The sequence below is a fragment of the Rhipicephalus microplus genome, chromosome 4 (assembly GCF_043290135.1).
Source record: "Rhipicephalus microplus isolate Deutch F79 chromosome 4, USDA_Rmic, whole genome shotgun sequence".
In the NCBI taxonomy this organism is placed as follows: Eukaryota; Metazoa; Arthropoda; class Arachnida; order Ixodida; family Ixodidae; genus Rhipicephalus; species Rhipicephalus microplus.
In genome coordinates, this window is record NC_134703.1 from 125,190,246 (window position 1) to 125,208,801 (window position 18,556).

General features: G+C 48.1%; 1 protein-coding gene across 1 annotated transcript in view; it reads left to right on the top strand.

Moving 5' to 3' along the window:
* LOC119172858 (acetylcholine receptor subunit alpha-like) overlaps nt 1-18,556 on the top strand; it is a 286,303-nt gene that overhangs the window by 195,667 nt on the left and 72,080 nt on the right. Inside the window, exon 2 of the mRNA XM_075893625.1 lies at nt 15,947-16,086. Within this exon, the coding sequence (XP_075749740.1) occupies nt 15,947-16,086 (140 nt within the window). The remainder of the gene's footprint in view (nt 1-15,946; nt 16,087-18,556) is intronic.

Consider the following 18,556-nt stretch of genomic DNA (forward strand, 5'->3'; position numbering starts at 1 on the left):
AGCCACTGAAGGAATTTCGATTGACCTGTTTTTTTTTTTGTTTCAGAAATCTGAAATAAACGGCAGCAAATACAGAAAACACGACAGTATTTGTTTGTTTAGAAAAAGGGCCGCCACATCCACGAAGTGAATGATGATGAGTGGGCAAAGCTCCGGAGGTAAACCTGGTAAACCATGAATCCTCCGTTCATTTTGCCCACTCGATTTTATTGCAACGCTCCCCCTAGCGTACGTCGCCGCACTATATCGAACGATGACACGCGCCATATGTGGCATCATTCCTATTTTATAACACCTCGCATCTTTCATAATCAACTACACGTACCGCCGTCAAGTTTATAACATCTTGCATCTTTTGGACGGGCGGACGGACGGACGGACGGACGGACGGACGGATGGATGGGTGGACGGACGGACGGACGGACGGACGGATGGATGGATGGATGGATGGATGGATGGATGGGTGGATGGATGGATGGACGGACGGATGGGCGGATGGATGGATGGATGGATGGACGGACGGATGGGCGGATGGATATGGCTGTACCCTTTAGATCGGGCGGTGGCTAGCGTAATACTTAATGCCGTCAGCTACAAGTACCGCCATCTAGTGAACACTGCAAGAACTGAACGAGAGGTGGCTACATACAGGGGACGCACAGCCCACGCCTTAAGGAGCTTCGCTCCTAAAAAATTATTGCCACAAACGTCAATAACAGTATTTTTAGGTACCTCACAGAGTTCAGGCAGCATGTTGCCTCACAGAGAGCGTCTTGCCGTTTTTAAGCAACGCGGCACAAACACAATCGTTGTTCCCTCAATACTGCGTTTTAGCGACCGTTTTAGAACGCTGGTAGCGGAGAAATAAGATGTGCAAACTTATAGCTTGTGAAGGATCGTTACAATCTTTTGAAGCGTTCAAAAAATATGAAAATAAACAACCTATACACTCACGTTGTACTTCAACGCTCAAATATTACACCAAATTTGCGGGTTTTAAAAGCATTATCATTAGATGACAACCATAAGATGACTTACCGATTTGTAATATTGTGGTTGTAGGTCAATTTCAGAGTTGAAGCCTTGATAATTTAGTCTATGAACCTCTGAGGATTATGGAAAATCTCAAACTTTCTTTCAAAAACATTGATCATGAAAATTTGATTGTCCTTTTGTAATCAGTTAATATTGATAACTTCCTTGGTGTACAGGCAAGGTCAAGGAAGACGGGAAACCACTGGGTGAAAAAGTGAACCGGTTGTTTATACGTATGTGTTTAAAGTTAGATAGATAATTATCGTATGTGTTTAAAGTTAGGCTAGATCATTTTTTACGGGCACTCGTTGTTCTACACATAACGCACACTTTCAGTTGATACTCTGCAGTTTTTATACAGTGCACGTTATAGCTACAGTGCGTTTTTCATCGTTTCATCTACCAATAAAAATTTACCTATACCTACATTTTGCAGTCATGACTACATTTTTCTCTTGTATACACACTGTTTTCTTGTGGTCAGCTACTTACATTGTCGTTCACCTGCGCTTAATTTCCGTGCAAGCGGTCAATTTTTCTGGCGCGTTCAACCTATATATAGCCCAGTCGCATAGCCCCTGTAGTGGCCGGATATTGCGCTTCCAGGCCAGAAAAAGAGAAACGCGGAGGACATAGGCATAATCTTTTTTGCTGGCTCTCAGCCGACTGCCCAGTACATATCATTCGTTACCGATAATACTTAAAAGAAAATTTTAGGCGGGGAAGCTGAAGGATCGTTTCTCTTCGTTAAAGCACAACCTTAATCAGAACTAACAGAAAATTAAGCCAAGGGAAGTATAGGGCTTGTCCCTTATCGGGGCCGTACCCAGTAATGTTTTAGAGGGTGCTTTTGTGTAGAGCGGCTAACGTCGACATCTGGGAGCCGATACGAAGGCGTATATCCTGAATACTTTAGTATCAATTGAAAAGTTAATTAAATCTTGGACGATCGGGGGAATGTCAATACTTCCTCAACTTTTCCCAGCTGCAGCCCTGTCCCCTGTAATTTTTTGGTTTAAGTCTTTGTCTGTCCTCTTTCCGGTTGTGCCTAACGAAAAAAAAAAGTTGCCCTTGAATTCCCCTTCTTCAATTAATTCATTTCGTTCTGACAGACTTGATACATTCTGCTAATATGGGAGGAATAATTGGACAGCAGCCATCTCGTAAAAAAAGCGCGAGCTGCGTTTGGCATCAGCCGGCAAAAAAAAAAAAAAGGTGTTCCGCACTTGCCGTCATTCCTACGAGTTGCGTTGGTTAGCACTCGCTCGTTCGAAGGCACAAATATGCCCGACAGAGCGGAAGGAAGGACTTCGCAGTGGTCATCCTCCCGTCAATTGGAACTGAACCTGCTTTCTTTCTTTATTTCGAAATTTGAAGGTTACGTCTTTGCCAGTGGCAAGTTCGCTTTACATCCAATCACATTAATATCATAATATTATTAACGCCCCTATACTTTCCTTGCCTTGATAATCCATCACTTCTCATTTATCAAAGAATTGTACAACTTTAGTCGAACAGACGGAGTTCTATTTATTTATTTATTTATTTAATTATTTATTTATTTTTGCAAAAACACATAATCAGGGTTTGCCCGAGTTGTAAAGCAAAAGGGGGACTTAAAATCCTTGACTAGACCTTATCACAATGGGGCAGCAGAAGCAACGAATTTCCAAATAATATATCAACTTTAAAAAACAATGAATAAACGAGGGCGTATACTCGTTATACTGTAAGCATATAATCACCAGCTATAAAAGTAACATAACGATAGTAATGAACGTAATGAAATGATGAAATCACAGTGACAAACATAAGCACAAGTACAAGGCAAGCAATCAAACATAAAAAATGAAGTAGTATAGTTAGACTATTATCAATAGTATTTTGTAACATTATGATAGTGCCGGCCAACATCGTGGGAATTATTTATTCTAATATACAACAAAATTTTTACAACACATCCACGTCCGGAGCAAGAGTGTTCATTTCTTGAATTTTTAACAATTTTTTTATTATTTCAGCTGAATTCTGGTTCATTTGTATGTCGTTTCACTGGCAGCGTAAAAGATGGCGGCTGCCACTAAGGGATTCGTAGATTAACTTTTTCGCCTGCTGACATTTTGAGGCAACGACAGCTCTGACATCGTGTTGCTAAAGAGCGTTCAAACCGACATCTCCTCCTGCACGACCTGTTTCTTTCCTCTCGCGTACTCTCAGCCTTTCTCAGACAAAAACAACTGATTATTGTCCAATCGGGAAGCAGGAGAGTCCTTTAGTTGAGCGTCCGATCGACTGCCGTCGCAAATGTCTGGACCAGATTCCTTTCAACCAAGCATGCCACCGCCTCTCTCACGTTGATGGTTCGTGCTCCGCTCTCAACCAACGAAGTTTCATCAAGTGTCCTTGACTTAATTTCCATCTTCCTCGGGCTCCGGGAATCGCCGGTGTCAGGCATTCACGAGTCGTAAGAACGCGTCGTGGAGTCTCCGGTTCCGGCGCTAGTGCAAGCGTCTGTCTCCCAAGGATGGTCACGGGTGCCTTCCAACCACAGGGGTGAGTCAAGTCAAGTTGGGTTAACCATTAGGGGGGGGGGGGGAAGTGAAAACTTTGTCACAGCGCCCTGCTCCCCTTCTTTGTTGTCGAGTCCAAAGCACAACATGTTTCGCAGATAAGGAAAAAAAACGGTGAATGTTGCACTGAGCCGTGCAAACCTTGAAGTGAAACCACATGATTCTGAAGACTAATTTTGTTTATTCTAGCCCATTCCTAAGCTACAGGCGGTGTAATGAAATAGCCGGTCCACAGACGTTAGGCGGAGACGGCCTGTTTATTCGTCATAGAGCCCAAGCTGTCCATCTTTAGCGCGTGCCTACCTCTACTTCGTCCTCTTCCCCATTCATCGCGCACGCTCCTCGATGCTCCGTTCTGGCACATTTTGCAACATTCTCCGGGGCGGGCCAAGATTATTCTGATGCTTCGACGGCGCAGAGGTTTTGCACTCGGCGATTCACTACTGAACCATTGGCTATAGACGCATTGAGCACGCGCGCACTATGCTGTCTCTTCCTGGCAGTAAGGCAATTACTCGGCCAAGTTCCAGTATGTTGCAGGTGTGTTGTCCTCTAGCACTAGCACTACATCACCGATCTGTAGTTTGCTTGATGAACGATTTGGGCTGTTATGAGCTGAACGCAGTAGTAGCAGGTAGGCTCGTTTCCATTTTTCCCAAGTTCATTTATGATACGTTGGCGATGAAGAGCCTCGTGGTTCAAGTAAACTATAGTCGGAAGCTCCGAGAAGTCAATTTGTTGTGGCAGGGAAATGCTGCGCTTCCCTGACAACAAATGCGATGGAGTTAGTGGCTGGAGCTTATCGGCTCCGCTCTCGAGATACGTCAATGGTCTGCTATTTATTACTGCTTCAATCTTGCAAAGCACAGTTGTGAGAGAGAGTAAAACTTTATTGAAGGGGAAAGGGAGAGGGGCGTTTTAGAGCCTTTATGGTTGGGGCCCTACGTCCAGGGCTCCACTGGCCTTAGCCGCCCGCCGGACTTGATCCAGTAGTGCGAGCTGCACTCCTGGGTCCGAGCTAGCGAGGTGTGCCTCCCACTGCTCCATACTAGGTGTTAAAGGTTCGCCGAGAAAATTGGTTATGTCGCTTGGTTTACGATCGCACCCCCACGATATGTGGTAGAGAGTCGGTCTTCCGCCGCACCACGGACATACAGCCGGGTAAAGAGTTGGATGTATCGCGTGTAACTTCAGTAGGTGCGGAAATACATCCGTTTGAATTTTTCTAAGGTCAGTGGCCTCTTCCCCATTAAGGGATCTGTGAGGTGTTCCACATTTTTGACGCGTGAAGCGCTGGTGAGCTAGAATCTCCCTAGGTAAAATTGGCATGGTCAATGAAAGAGATGGATTCTCCGCTCGGTTACAAAACGCACGAGCTAGAGCGTCCGCCCTTTCATTGCCTTCGAGACCTGCGTGTCCCGGGCACCAGATCAAGCGATGGTGGTGAGTGAGTTTGGATCCTAGCAGCCTCAGCCCCATTGCTGGAAGGCGGCCCCTTAAAAAGAGCCGGCAGGCTTCCTGGGAGTCGGATAAAATAACTGATGGCTCCCCTCTACGCTCCTGAAACCTTAAGGCTAAGGCTATGGCCATCGTCTCCGCCTTTGTAGCCGAGGTCGTGCGTACGGAGGCACTCGTTAGCAGCGTCATGTTGTTGTCGACAACAGTAATTATGTGTCTCTGCCAATCGAAACTGGCCGCATCGACGTACGCGACATTTGAAGCTGAGCCGAATTGCTTTCGAAGCCAGTTTACCCTCGCAGTACGTCGCTCAGCGTGAAAGTCGTGATGCATATTTTTGGGCACCGGTGCGATTGAGATTCGCCTGCGGACCTCTTGGGCTACGTCGACCAGCTCCTCATCAATGTGCTGTGGGTGGGGCGAAATTCCTATTCTAGTGAGTATCGCCCTGCCTGCTGAAGTTTCACTTAGACGATTCCTCTGAGACATGAGGACTGCGGCACTGAGCTCAGCATAAGTGTTATGTATACCGAGAGCTAGGAGCCGCTCGGTCGGTGTGCTGGTGGGTAGACCAAGTGCTGCCTTAAAAGCGCTTCTAATGAGCACATCCACCTGGCTCTCCTCACTTCTGTCGAGTGAGTGGTACGGTAGGCCATACGTCACTCTGCTCAAAACTAATGCCTGGACAAGCCGGAGAGTATCCTTTTCTTTCATGCCTTTTTTATGATAAGTGATGCGACGGATCATTCTAGCTATCTGTTTAACCGTAGTCTTTAAGGTGGTTATCGTGTGACTGGCTTTGCCATTGCTTTGGACCCAGAAGCCAAGTATACGGGCCTGAGTAACCTCGGCTATGGCATGGCCGTCTACCTGTAAGTTTATGTCACCGTTACTTTTGTAATACTTACTGTGTATTCTTATGAGTTCAGATTTTTCAGGCGCACAGCTCAGCCCACTTTTTCTTGCGAACTCTGCCACAGCTGTCGCAGCAGCCTGGAGGGTCTGCTCTTTCAGCGCCAGTGAACCCTTCGTAGCCCAGAGTGTGATGTCGTCCGCATACAATGTATATCCAAGGTGCGGGATTGCTTCGAGCTCGTGAGCAAGTCTGCGCATAGCTATGTTAAAGAGCAAGGGGGAGATGACTGCCCCTTGCGGTGTGCCTTTATTTGGCATCGAGAACGGCACCGACCTCGTGTCGCCTATCCCAATAGTTGCCGTCCGCCCAGAGAGGAAGGATTTAATGTAGTTAAATGTACGCTTTCCGCAGCCGATTGTGTTGAGTTCAGAGAGAATGGCCTCGTGCGAAACATTATCAAAGGCCCCTTTGAGGTCGAGGGCCAAGATCAAATGTTCGCCTCCCCTGGGTACGCAACTCATGACCTCTTCTTTTAAAAGGAGGAAGGCATCCTGGGTTGAGAGTCCGGAGCGAAAACCAATCATGGTAGCGGGAAACAGATTTTCTTTTTCAATGTAATTTTGAAGCCGTGTCTGTACTACTCGCTCGTAGAGCTTGCCCATGCACGAAGTAAGCGAAATGGGCCGCAGGGCTCCGAGCGATGGTGCTTTACCGGGCTTTGGTATAGTTATTATTTTGGCTTCCTTCCACTCCGGAGGAACGTGACCTTGGGACCAGCAGTGGTCGTTAAGAAATTGCGTTATCTGCTCAAGAACCTCAGTGCTGAGGTTTCTTATCATAGCGTTTGTTATACCATCCGACCCCGGCGCAGAGTTCCGATTGGCTGCCTGGGCTGCCGCGAAAACCTCTTCTTTCGTGATTGCGGCGTCTAATGTGGCATTCTCGCTGCCGATGTACTCTAATGTACATGGCGGAACCACATCAGTACCGATATAACGGTCTTTAAGCGCCTGGATCAACTCTCCGTCGGTGCCGGGGTAGCTGTGTACTATTCTTTGAAGAATGCGGTTCATGGAGGACTTAGATTTGTCCGGCTCCAGCATGGACCTCAGTATCGCCCACGTCTGGCTAGTCCCTAGTGTACCGCGGAGAGAACCGCAAAACTGCACCCAACCATCGGTGGCAAGTTTCGTTGCGTATTCATTCGCTTCCTCCGACAGAGCAGCGATTCGCCTGTAGAGGCAGCGGTTGAGGCGTTGTTTTTTCCATCTCTTGATCAGGCGTCGCCTACTATCCCACATGTGCAATAGGTGCCGGTCTATCGCAGGCGCCTCAACTGTGCGCGCTATTTTCTTAGAGGTGGCATCATGCGTTTCTCGAATGAAAGCAACCCACCCACTGACATCACAGGGCGTTTGCTCCGGCAGAGGGCGCTTTCGAAAGGTCACCCAGTCTGTCATCACAACGTCACCAGCGACACGACGAACTTTTGGTGATGCTATAGAGGTGCTAAGAATATAATGGTCACTACCAAGGTTTTCATCGAGGTTTGACCACGTGGCATTTTTAATGTTGAAGGTGAAGGTCAAATCAGGGTACGTGTCCCTGCTAATGCTATTACCAAGCCTGGTGGGTGCTGTTGGCAGAGTGATAAGGGTAAAACCTAATTTAGACGTGGTGTTCTCTAATAACACTCCCTTGGGTGAATCCCGGACGTAGCCCCAAGCGGTGCTCGGAGCATTAAAGTCGCCCACCACCACTAATTGATCTCTGGTGCCAACGGCTCGAACTGCCTCGTTTAGGAGTGGGCCGAAGTCGTCTTTCCGGTTTTTGGGAGGACTGTATATGTTTAAAATTTTCGTTCGTACTTTTCCTCGTTTTTGTGGGAAGACATCGATAATTTGGTGATTAATGTCAGTCTGATCGTAATGGTCTAGCGCGACTGTCATGAAGTTACTCACCAGCGCTGCAACGCGGGGGTATTTTGGATCGTATAATGTGTAATATCCCTGCAATTTGACGGGACGGTTCCCAACTTCTTGCAGGCATATTACATCAGGTGGGATTAGTGCCGAATGGATGTAATTCTGCAATGCCGCCGCTCGTTTGTGGAACGTGCGACAATTCCACTGCCAGATTTCTAGGTGGTCGGAGTTTTGCGTGGAATTAGTTCGCGCCATGGTGACTACTGCCTTTATTGGGGGGTGTCTGCTTTCTCCGTGATTCGACGGTCCTTCGGTAGTGGACTGCTCGCGGAGGTAACACTGACCCGCTTGTTGATGGCACGCTGAATGCCTACAACTGAGTCATTAACGTATCGTCTTTGTTGTTCCGTTTCTGCTGCAAACTCTTTCCTGTACTCCGAAAACATTTGATGCATTTGCTGCATCATCTGCTCTCGGAGTTCAGACGCTGCTCGTTGCTGTTGTGATTGGAGTTCTCGCATTAAGTTCCGCAAGCTCTGCAACTGTTCCCCCATCTGTAACTGGCTAACGTGGGCCTCCTCGCTAAACCTCTGAGGTATGTCTACTTTCGCCGTTCCTCCCTCCAAAGAGTGGGCTACGGTTGCCCTGGAGATAGCATGAGTGGCGTTGTTGTTCGCCTCTAAGGCGTTAAGCCTGGCTTCAAGTTTGGTTTCTAAAGATGATATGATTTTGTGGAACTCCCGGCGTTCCTCCTTAATCTGGCATCGAAGTTTCTCGTTTTCTAAAGCAAGCTGCTTATTCTCGGCAACCATTTTCTGATATTCGGGATTCTCAATTAAGGGAGCAGATGGAGACACAATCCTCGCCCAGCTCACCGTGTTTGCTGGCTGGCAGGCGGCTGCCTCCGTCCCCTCTTTGGGCGGCGTCAAGATTTGTACCAGCGCTGTCTTCTTCTGCTGCTGATGCTGCTGCTGTTGCTGCTGCTGCTGTTGCTGTTGCTGTTGCTGCTGTTGCTGCTGCTGCTGCTGTTGTTGTTGCTGCTGCTGTTGCTGCTGTTGGTGCTGCTGCTGATGCGGCTGTTTGTTGAGTCGTTTTCTGGACGCAGACTGGGCTCGACCCTTTGAGGAAGCCCGTGACTTGGATCTTGAACGTGAGCGTGATTCCACTGACGAGTCCCGCTCGGAGCTGAACCAGCGTGGATGGTGCCTCCGTTTTGGCTGATCCACTCGGGACCTCCTAGGCGGAACGTGTTTAAGCTTCTTCTTGCACATTTTGTCACCTGTCATATGGTCCTCACCACATATCACGCACTTAGGGGTACACGCGTGTCCTTGTGCGGGTTCACGTGTTCCACACGTGGAGCATACATTGGCGTCGGGCGTTGGGCACACGTCAGTTCGATGCCCTGTGGAGTGGCATACCTTGCAAGCCTGCCTCGTAGGCTTGTGGGGATAACAGATGGCTTCCGCTCCCATGAAATAGACGCACCTAGGCAGTGTGCTGCCCGTGAAGGTAATGATGGCGGTCTTCGTAGATCCGAGCATGCGTGCCCGCTCAATCTTGACCCCCTGTGTTCTCACACGGAGATTCGCCATGAGTTCTGCTTGAGAAGTCCCCGACGGAATACCATGGACTATGCCTCGTAGGACGTCCTCAGGATCCGCCACATACGAGTTGAATGAGTGCACTCGTCCCCTGATATTCAGATGCGTGATCTCTCGCAGCTCTTTGGCTACATGCTCGTGGGGCGTCGATACGATGATAATATTCGAGCCCGGGTGGACGCGCAGCATGAAGCTACCACCGTCGAAGTGTCGGTGGCAAGCGTCTATTACAGCGGTGGAAAGTTCGTAGCCGAGTATGTCTTTTACGGCGAGGCCTTTGTGAGGCCTAAGGATGATCTTTATGTCGTCCTTTGGCAGGGGCGGGAGCGGACGGCGACTTCTCGTACGACGTCGGCGCTTCACCTGACTTCCCTGCTTCGGTGGGCTGCTTGACGAGGCGTTGCACTCCACAGCTTCTGACGCGTTTTTCTGGTTTTTCTTCTGGTTCTTCTTTTGCCGGCGTGTCAAAACCGTGTGCCAGCCATCCTCCGTCCATGCGGCACCATCGTGGCGTTCCCCTGCAGACACATTGTCGACTTCTTCGGACGAACCCTGCGGTGACCAGGTCTGAACGTCCATTTGAGTGGTTTCTGTAGCAGACTCCTCATCTGTGTGAACCAGTGGCTGCTCCTGAGGAGACCTCGGTGTTTCCTGAAGAGCGTCCATCCGCCGACGCTTGAGACGCGACCACGACGCAGAAGCCGCTATGCGGCGGTGCGTCTGGCCGGGCGCGACGGTCGCTGCCTCGAAGTTTTCAGCTTGCAGAAAACCGAAAAACAGCCACTCACCGCTGAAATTCGACGTTCACTGTTCGCTGTACTTTCACGAATCCGATGCACTTCAAACAACCAGAAATCGCCGAAAAACCATAGAAAATCTGCGGAGCCGATGCGACGCGCGTCCGCACACCGTGGCCCCCTAGCGGCCGATCCCACAGTTGTGAGGGCTTCCGCGCCGAGGCAGCTGCGTCCCAACGAGCGTTTCAAGGAGTTTTTTGTTCAGTGAAGGAGACGCTCCCAACATGCGCCCCAGCATTGAGCTGTCTTTACGATGAACTTCCACTGTATCCGTAACTCGGCCACGTACTCCCGAAGTGCTGGTAGTGTAGATGCAAATGCTTTTGCGCAGCTGCGGAAGGTTTGAGCGTTGTCGAAGTATACCGTCGAAGGAACTTTGCGTCGGGTGACAAAACGATGGTAGGCGAGCAATGTTGCTGCGGCAGTCAGGCCTGAGGTAAGTTCCAGATGTACCGCCCGTGCGACTGCACATGAAAAAAGAAGGACGTAGGACTTTGATGAACCACTTCCTAGTTTAACGTATAAGGGCCCACAGTAATCAAGCCCGACAATGGTGAATGGGCTTGCTTCACTCATTTTCTCGCAAGGCAGAGGGGCCACTGGTGCAGATACTGCTGCTGCCTTCCATAGTTTACAAATCCCGCATTTCGAAACTATGTTTTTACTGTATGGCGTCCCTTCAGCAGCCAAAAGCGTTCTAGAAGCTCCGTTGATATTGCTTCAACACCTCCGTGGATAGTGCGCACATGTGCCGCTGATACAGTAAGGCTGGTGAGCTTATTATCTGCCAGGAGAATTTGATGGCATATGTCGGGATTAGCACAAAGCTGGTCCAGTCGTCCACCTACGCGAAGAAGGCCGCCATTATCCATTAACGGACATAGGCAAAGAACATGAGATGTTGAGGGTAACGGCTGACCCTTGCGCAGCACAAAAACTTTGTTGGGAAAGAATTGTTCTTGAATGGTCTGTATGTAGCCAATAATGCTCAGCCTGTAATAACTCTTCCACCGTGATAGGTCCGGATACTGATCTTAGGCGTCATGGAGCACTACGGACGAAGCGCTTCATTCATGCGGTGACACGTAGCAGTCTCGTAATAGAGCTGTAGTCTTCTGCGCATATATGCAAGGCATATATGGGCCTTGAAAATCGCTCGATTCCTCCAACGATATCTCTGTCGTTGTAATGCAATTCTTGGAGATGCTTGCACCTTCAAATTGTTTTCCCTGGCCAAACAGCCAAGTTGGGCCGTGCCACCACACATATTAGATTCGATTAGACTAGTATGTGATGCTCCACGAGTAATAACGTGAGTGGGATTGTCCTTGCTGCTACAATGAAACCATTGTGATAGATTGGTGAATTGTTGTATCTCAGCAACCTGATGTGCTACAAAGAGGTCTAGTTTGGTTGAGGAACCACTTATCCAGCGGAGTGCCACCAGCAAATCTGTCCAGAAAAAACCCTGGAGCGCGTCGAAAAAACCGCACGTTTTTACGTAGCAGCTTAGCCGCGTTGCGATGACGCACGCGAGGAGCTCCAGGCACGGAAGTGACACGATCTTGATTGAAGCAAGTGTACCCTTGCTGATTAACAGGCGTGTGAAGCAAGTGCCAGATTCAGATCAAACACAGCCGTAGATGCACGTGCCTTACGTTCTTGGACAGGTATCAGTGAAAGTATGCAGCTAGACTGTGAAAAACTTGACGTCGTCTCTCAGGAACACGTATCGTGGGATGCGGACGCACGTTTCGCCATTCAGCTCTGAGCAGCAGCTGTTCCACTTGACTTGCTCTTTGGCATGATGGCATCCCATGCAATGTTCTTCTTCCAAATACCTTGGAATACAATCTTGGCCTTTACAGTACAAGGGCTGAGGTATCCCAAAGGGTCGTAAATTCTGGCCAACGTTTGCAGTGCCACGCGTCTGGTCGCAGGCTTCCCAGATGCGAAAGTAGAAGCATGTTCAGATGTGAGGAGGAAGCTGTCACCAGAGCGTTCCCAAGGAACTCCAGGAATCTTCATCGTGTGACGGTGGCCTGCTTCATCTTCAATAGCACATTTATCGCGGAGTAATTGCTCCTTCAAGCTGTCACAATTAGGAGCCCTTTTGCGCAGCTCCATGCTGGCCTCCCTGAATGTCTGCTTTGTTTCTTCATACAGCTTCAATGCCTCCTGCGTGCTCGGTAGTCCTACTAGAAGGTCGTCCACATAGAAGGCCTGTTCTAACAGGGCTACTGTAGTTGGGTATTACTGCTTGCAACACGATAAGTGATGTAGAAGTGTAGCAGCCAAAAGGAATGGGCTAGATGCCGCTCCGAACGGAACTCTCGTCATTCTCCACGTCGTTGGGGGTAGCATGGGCTTTTGCTTAGTCGGTAATCTTTCCAGCCAGAGAAATTGTAACAGGTCTTGGTCTTCAGGCCGAATGAGAAGCTGCAGATAGGCTTTCTTTATATCAGCAGAGAGAACCACAGGGTGACAGCGAAAGTTTAATAGGAGTTGGATGACGTCTGCCCCAAGTTTTATGCCTTTCGAGAATGCATCGTTAAGGCAAACAGGACCAGTTTCATGCGATGATGCGTCAAATAACACGTGAAGCTTAGTTGGTACAGCTTCACGATGAACCACGGCGTGATGGGGCATAGAGTAGATGCTGGCCTTGAGTAGCTGCTCGTCCGGTACTTTTTCGGCATGACCATCGTTGAAATAAGCTGAAATCGCTTGGTCGTATTTTTCTAGTAGTGATGACTGCTCTCGGGAATAGTTACTTTGAATTCGCAGTCGACGTTCGGCCGGTCGGTGATTGTTGCTTCCAGATGGTAACCTGGGTGGTTCGACCATCAGAGGCACTTGATAATGGCCATATTGCTTGGTGATGCCCGGCTTGAATGCAGACATGTGGGGGTCACTTCCATGATACGGAAACAGGTGGCGTCAATCCCGATTGCACCGAGACGCCACATTGACGATACGTCATAATTATAAGTCGTGACTTGTTGAGAATTGGCTGTCAGACATTATAGGGCCTTGCACCATCCATCCGAAGGTAATTTCGATCACGGTTATACTGGCACTGATGCGATGACTTTTGTCACTTGTGACTTACCAATAGGCGCCCGATCTTTTGAGGACACTGATCTCGTCCGGTCGCCCCGTATTCTGTCGAAAGTGGTCAGCTCCGTTGTACTCCCGTAGTCGAGTGGTGGGCTTGTGACAGAGCAAATTTCAGGAATCGTTAACGCTTCTAAGGTAATCGCTGAATCGTTGAACTCGTTTCGAAGTCGCACGTTTACACACTCGGTGCAGAGTCGCCTTCGTTACTTGGATCATCCAAAAAGGACAAGGGAGAGCTCTACTTTTCCCATGACGGAGCACTGAAGCATCCTTGCCAGGTCTCCACGAATGTGGGTGCACTGACTGCCGCTGCCCTGACTGCCGCTGCCCACCAGCAGTACCCGCACGAGAAGTCGGTGGTCTCCAGGCTCTGGCCAAATTCGACCTGTCTGTAGCAATGCGCGAAAGGACGCAACGTGACTCTGGGCGTTAGTGACCGTTCGCGTGGTTAAATGGTGGGGGGGGGGGGGGGTGAGAGAAGGCTGGGGATTCTGCGTTGGGGTGTGGATCTTTGGCTGGGCGTGATAACTCGCAGAGGATGGTCAGGTGGCGTCGCTGGCAGGTACCACACCTAAGATTGAATGACTTCCTGTACATTCTAGCGGTGTGGTTTCGTGTTCCACAGTTGAAGCAACAATTGGTGTACTGTAGCCTTGCCCGCTTCTCTTCAGCCGATAGGTTGACATTGCAAGCAGCGATCATGTGATCCTTGCTATGGCAGAGTGAGCACGTCAGTCTAGCAGGCAAGGTAGACCCCGTTAGGGCGGACGCTGGCGGTATGATTTCTGTGCCGTACGTTTCTTCGGATATGTGGGTTCTGGCTTCGTCTTGCGACACACGACGAGACTGTAACCGGCCCTGCTCCAGGATTTCCACTTGAATGCGGAGAAACGTTGGTAAATCCTTCGCTAGCCGCGTTCGGTCTTCAGGCGTTTCGACGATGCTGGAGGCGCAGTTCGATTCTTTGGATTTCTGTCTGTACATAATGGCGAGATCCTCCGGTAGACATTGCATTAGGACACGGTTTAGGACCACAGTGTACTGGTCAGGCGCAACTCTTAGGTCTTCCAAGGCACTAACGTGGAATTGCACACTATCGTGCAGCAGATGAAGCCTTCGAACGTCTGACGAGCTTTTCACGGGGCTTAGCGCAAGCAGGTTATCAACATGCTCGTTCACAAGGAAGTAGTTGTCCCAGCACTTGATTCCAGCACGAACCGAGAAAAGAAAAGTTTTGTCAACTTTTTCTTTCCCACCTTCGCACTAATTTTCTCCTACATACTTTACATCGCTCTTTGGCGGAAAACAGCCACAAACAGTTGCCGCAGCAGAAACAAAGCATATTTAGGTGTAGTACGAGCCATTAACGAGGCAGGAGTGTTTACTAAAAGGTTACGTCGTAGCTTTAGCTAACAAACAATTTTCTAGATTTACCACTTCTCTCTTATCGCGCTCGTACAAGCTTTAAGCAATTTGCGAACGCTAAAAATAATTAAACTTAGCATCGCTACACTTTTCACAAAATGTCGCTCATGCAGTAACTTGGAATACATGTAGCTTTCTTGTAGAATACAAAGAAAGCCGAACGACGCGAGCGGTGACTCACTTTCTTAAGCGAAGAAATGATTTTCTCGGAAACGTGTTGCGCAGCACTCCAAACAGTTTTTTTTTTAGTGTAAAACAAAGCATGAAAATGGTACGCGAAGTGATGAGCACAAAAAGCATCTGTGCGCTAAACAGCACAACGCGAGGAACCTTACGTTAAGGCTTCAATAACAAATGCAATACGCACTTTACAAAGTGTTGACGGGGTTCATACCTCGCATCAGCCAAGCTGAGAGGCAGACGAAACAAGCGAGGACCACGAGGCACGCCGGGCATGTTATCGCACGTCCTTTTATCGCGTCTCCCTGCTGCTGTCCGTACTTCTTCACTGCCCTATATGCTCGTGAACACGCAGCGCAACAACGTCGCTGTTCCGTCGAGGCCATATTGACTTTTCTGGCAGCAAATTCATGCCAGACTCTGTCCGACGATAACGCTTCTTACAGTTGCAGGCGATAAAGGTGAATTCAGAGCCACAATGTGAGCTTGTGAAAGACACCATCGCAGTCGCAAGGAAACATACACGAATAATACACTAGAAAATGCACTGTAGTAGATAACTAGGAAGCGCGTTTCCTTGACAGCAGTGAGTGATGTGTTGCCATCTTACGGCCGGCAAGAAGCTACGTAGCGCCGCCGCTTTTGCCCGGAGTGACCACTCTTAATTCTTATGATAATCTGTGCCCCACGCACCCAGGCACAGCCCGCGCAGCAGCCAATCGTGGAACAGTGGTTCAGCACCGTCCAGAATATCCTCACTCAACTGCAGTTTTTATGTACTTCTATAAGACAGCGCCATCTATTCTATTGTTCGGAAGATGCTGCTGGTTACGCCTGACGCGGGACAAGGTCAGACTGAGAGGAGCTTCGCTCCTAAAACTGGGCGGTGGAGGGTAATCAATCACCAACTACACCCTTTACTGCAGTGATGTGTCTTATATTTTTCTTTTTTCTCTTCCACCAACTCATCTGACAGGTGTCCGTGGAAGCCCGGACGCCAAGCGGCTGTACGACGACCTCATATCCCGATACAACAAGCTGGTCCGGCCCGTGGTCAACGACACGGATGCGCTCACAGTACGAATCAAGCTCAAGCTCTCTCAACTAATCGAAGTGGTGGGTGCCAAGTTTATGCGCTTGCAATGCTCGGTCTTGTTTTAAGGGAAGAGGACGTTCAAGCTCCCATTCCTTCATCACTTCAGCGATTAATTTACTGTAGCGATTATTTTTTTTTTTAGTTTGGCGTTCTTGTTTACAACAACCATACATCATTATCACCCATTTTCGCATGTCGGTGCTGTTAGACCAGAAACGGCGTGCTTGGTTAGGTGAGAGCTCACGGTGGCTGAACACTGGCTGCAAACAGGTCATAAGGACATTCAAGATACTACTATGGTCTTTTGATCCACCTAACCAGCAGCCCATCAGCCACTTATGGCAGCCGCCCTCCAAAGGTTACAATTTTTCGTACTGATCGTGGTGACACAGCGACCGATCAGTCAACTGGTCGACTGATCACTATGGATCGACTGATCAAAATATCGATTGAGACGACAAAAACAAAAACATTTATCGTCTTCGTTTTTTTGGGGCGAATGCTTAAGGGGCCCGTTGAGTTTTCGCTTTGCTATTTCCTGTCGATCTAACTTGAAAACTTTATTCAGCTTTAAACTCACTCTAAAATATGCATAACCCGTAGCACTATGCTATAAATATCTTATTAACGGGAAATTCGCCATCAGACGCGCCAAATCTTGCGAAGTGTACTGCAGCCCCACCATGTACAGTTGTCGAGCGCAGTTTGGTATTTCTTTTTTATAACTTATTCGAACGAAGACTACAGCGGTAAGAAAAGCTCGCAATAGCTACGTCTGCTGTGGTCAACACGCGTATGTTGTAACCAGCTCTTTGCTGCTTTTCTTAGAGCTTGTAATTGGGCTGTTCGCTATAATTTACTCTAAGCACAAAATTTGAAGTTCTATGATTAACTCTTCATTAAAAAGTTATAATCATATTTAAATAAGCGGGATTTGCTGGTTATTATCCACGTACGTGCCTTCAGTCTACGCGTACGTCAGTCACGCAAGCATGCGTTAACCACTAATCAAAATATTTCCTAACGTCATTCCACAAAAGTGCGAACTTCCTTTCCGAGTACTTACATTACTGTTTTTTTATTATGAATATTGAATGTTTGATGCTTCCAACTGTGCAAGGGGGCGCGGAGGGCTGTGCTGGTGTTTTTGTAAGGCTAAGAAAACACTTTTCAAAGAAACGATGCATGTAGTACCCTCGTGTGTTTAACAGCTTTCGGTATTCGTAACTCTCTTCATCTTACTAGCAAACTTCGAAAGCAAGACGCGAGTCTTGCGTGAGTAAACACCTTCAGGCATCTTCATCAATTCAACCCACCTCCCCCATCTGCCATTTATTCTGCGCCTCTTAATTTTTCCTCGCGTGATCCAGAGCAATCGTTAACTCACCGGGGTCCCCTATTGCGAAGTTTATTGCGTAAAACGAAAACGCGCCTTCTCTATGATAAGACCGTATTTGTCTGTGGTTATGCATTCCGTAAAATTTTTATTTTGTTTCCTGGTTCCTATTACATGGACGATCGAGGCTTCCCCCAAATTCTTTCGAAACAACAGCGGTAAAACTACTAATAAATGTGGCATACTTTAACGAGAATCTTCGCGAAATTTATTAACTAATGGTCGACTTCTCTTGCTAGCCGTGGATGAAGGTCGGCTGCCGTAGTTTCTGTAATTTGCCACTAGCATTACAACCGTATCTCAACCCCAGCTTTCAAACTGATATCGTGTCACTATACACACCAGTCACTAATATAACACCTCGGGACAGCATAATTTTCACAATTCCCATCGCGCTATCTCGCTTCACCGTGCCGAATTGGACAGCTAACAACATTAATGGGCCCTGAGGGTCTACATTTAACTGAAACAAGGATTTTGTTCAGTGCACACGAGCATTTCTGAGGGCCCACCGCTTTCGGACTCCGCGCTGTTCTATGCTGTTGTCCTTCGCCGTAACGCAGGCAAAAAAAAAGCCAAAAACAAAACAAAATGGCAAACCTCACGTCCAGTGGGAATCGATGATATGCGAAACATGAATGAGGAAGATTGATATGTCGCTTTAAAATCAGCACAATGTTACGAGGTGGACGTAAATCATGCCGTACATGAGTTGCATGTCAATGCTATCATTTTTGTACGTGTGATTTACTTTCTTTATCTATTCGCATCACTTGATACCAAATTTGGAATATGTAGAGCTAGCGAAACTGTCGTGAGCACGCTATGAGCATAGCATGTAGTTATGTTTTACATGTCATGATCATGATTATTGGACGTGTCATTTACCTTCGTCGTCTATTTACGTCATGTGATACCAAGTTTGATTGATGCTTCATATGTTGGGTTTAACGTCCCAAAACCTTGATAAAGTTATGAGAGACGCCGTAGCGGAGGGCTCCGAAAATTTTGACCTCCTGGGGTTCTTTACCGTACAATCAAATCTGAGCACACGGGCCTACAGCATTTTCGCCTCTATCAAAAATGCAGCCGCC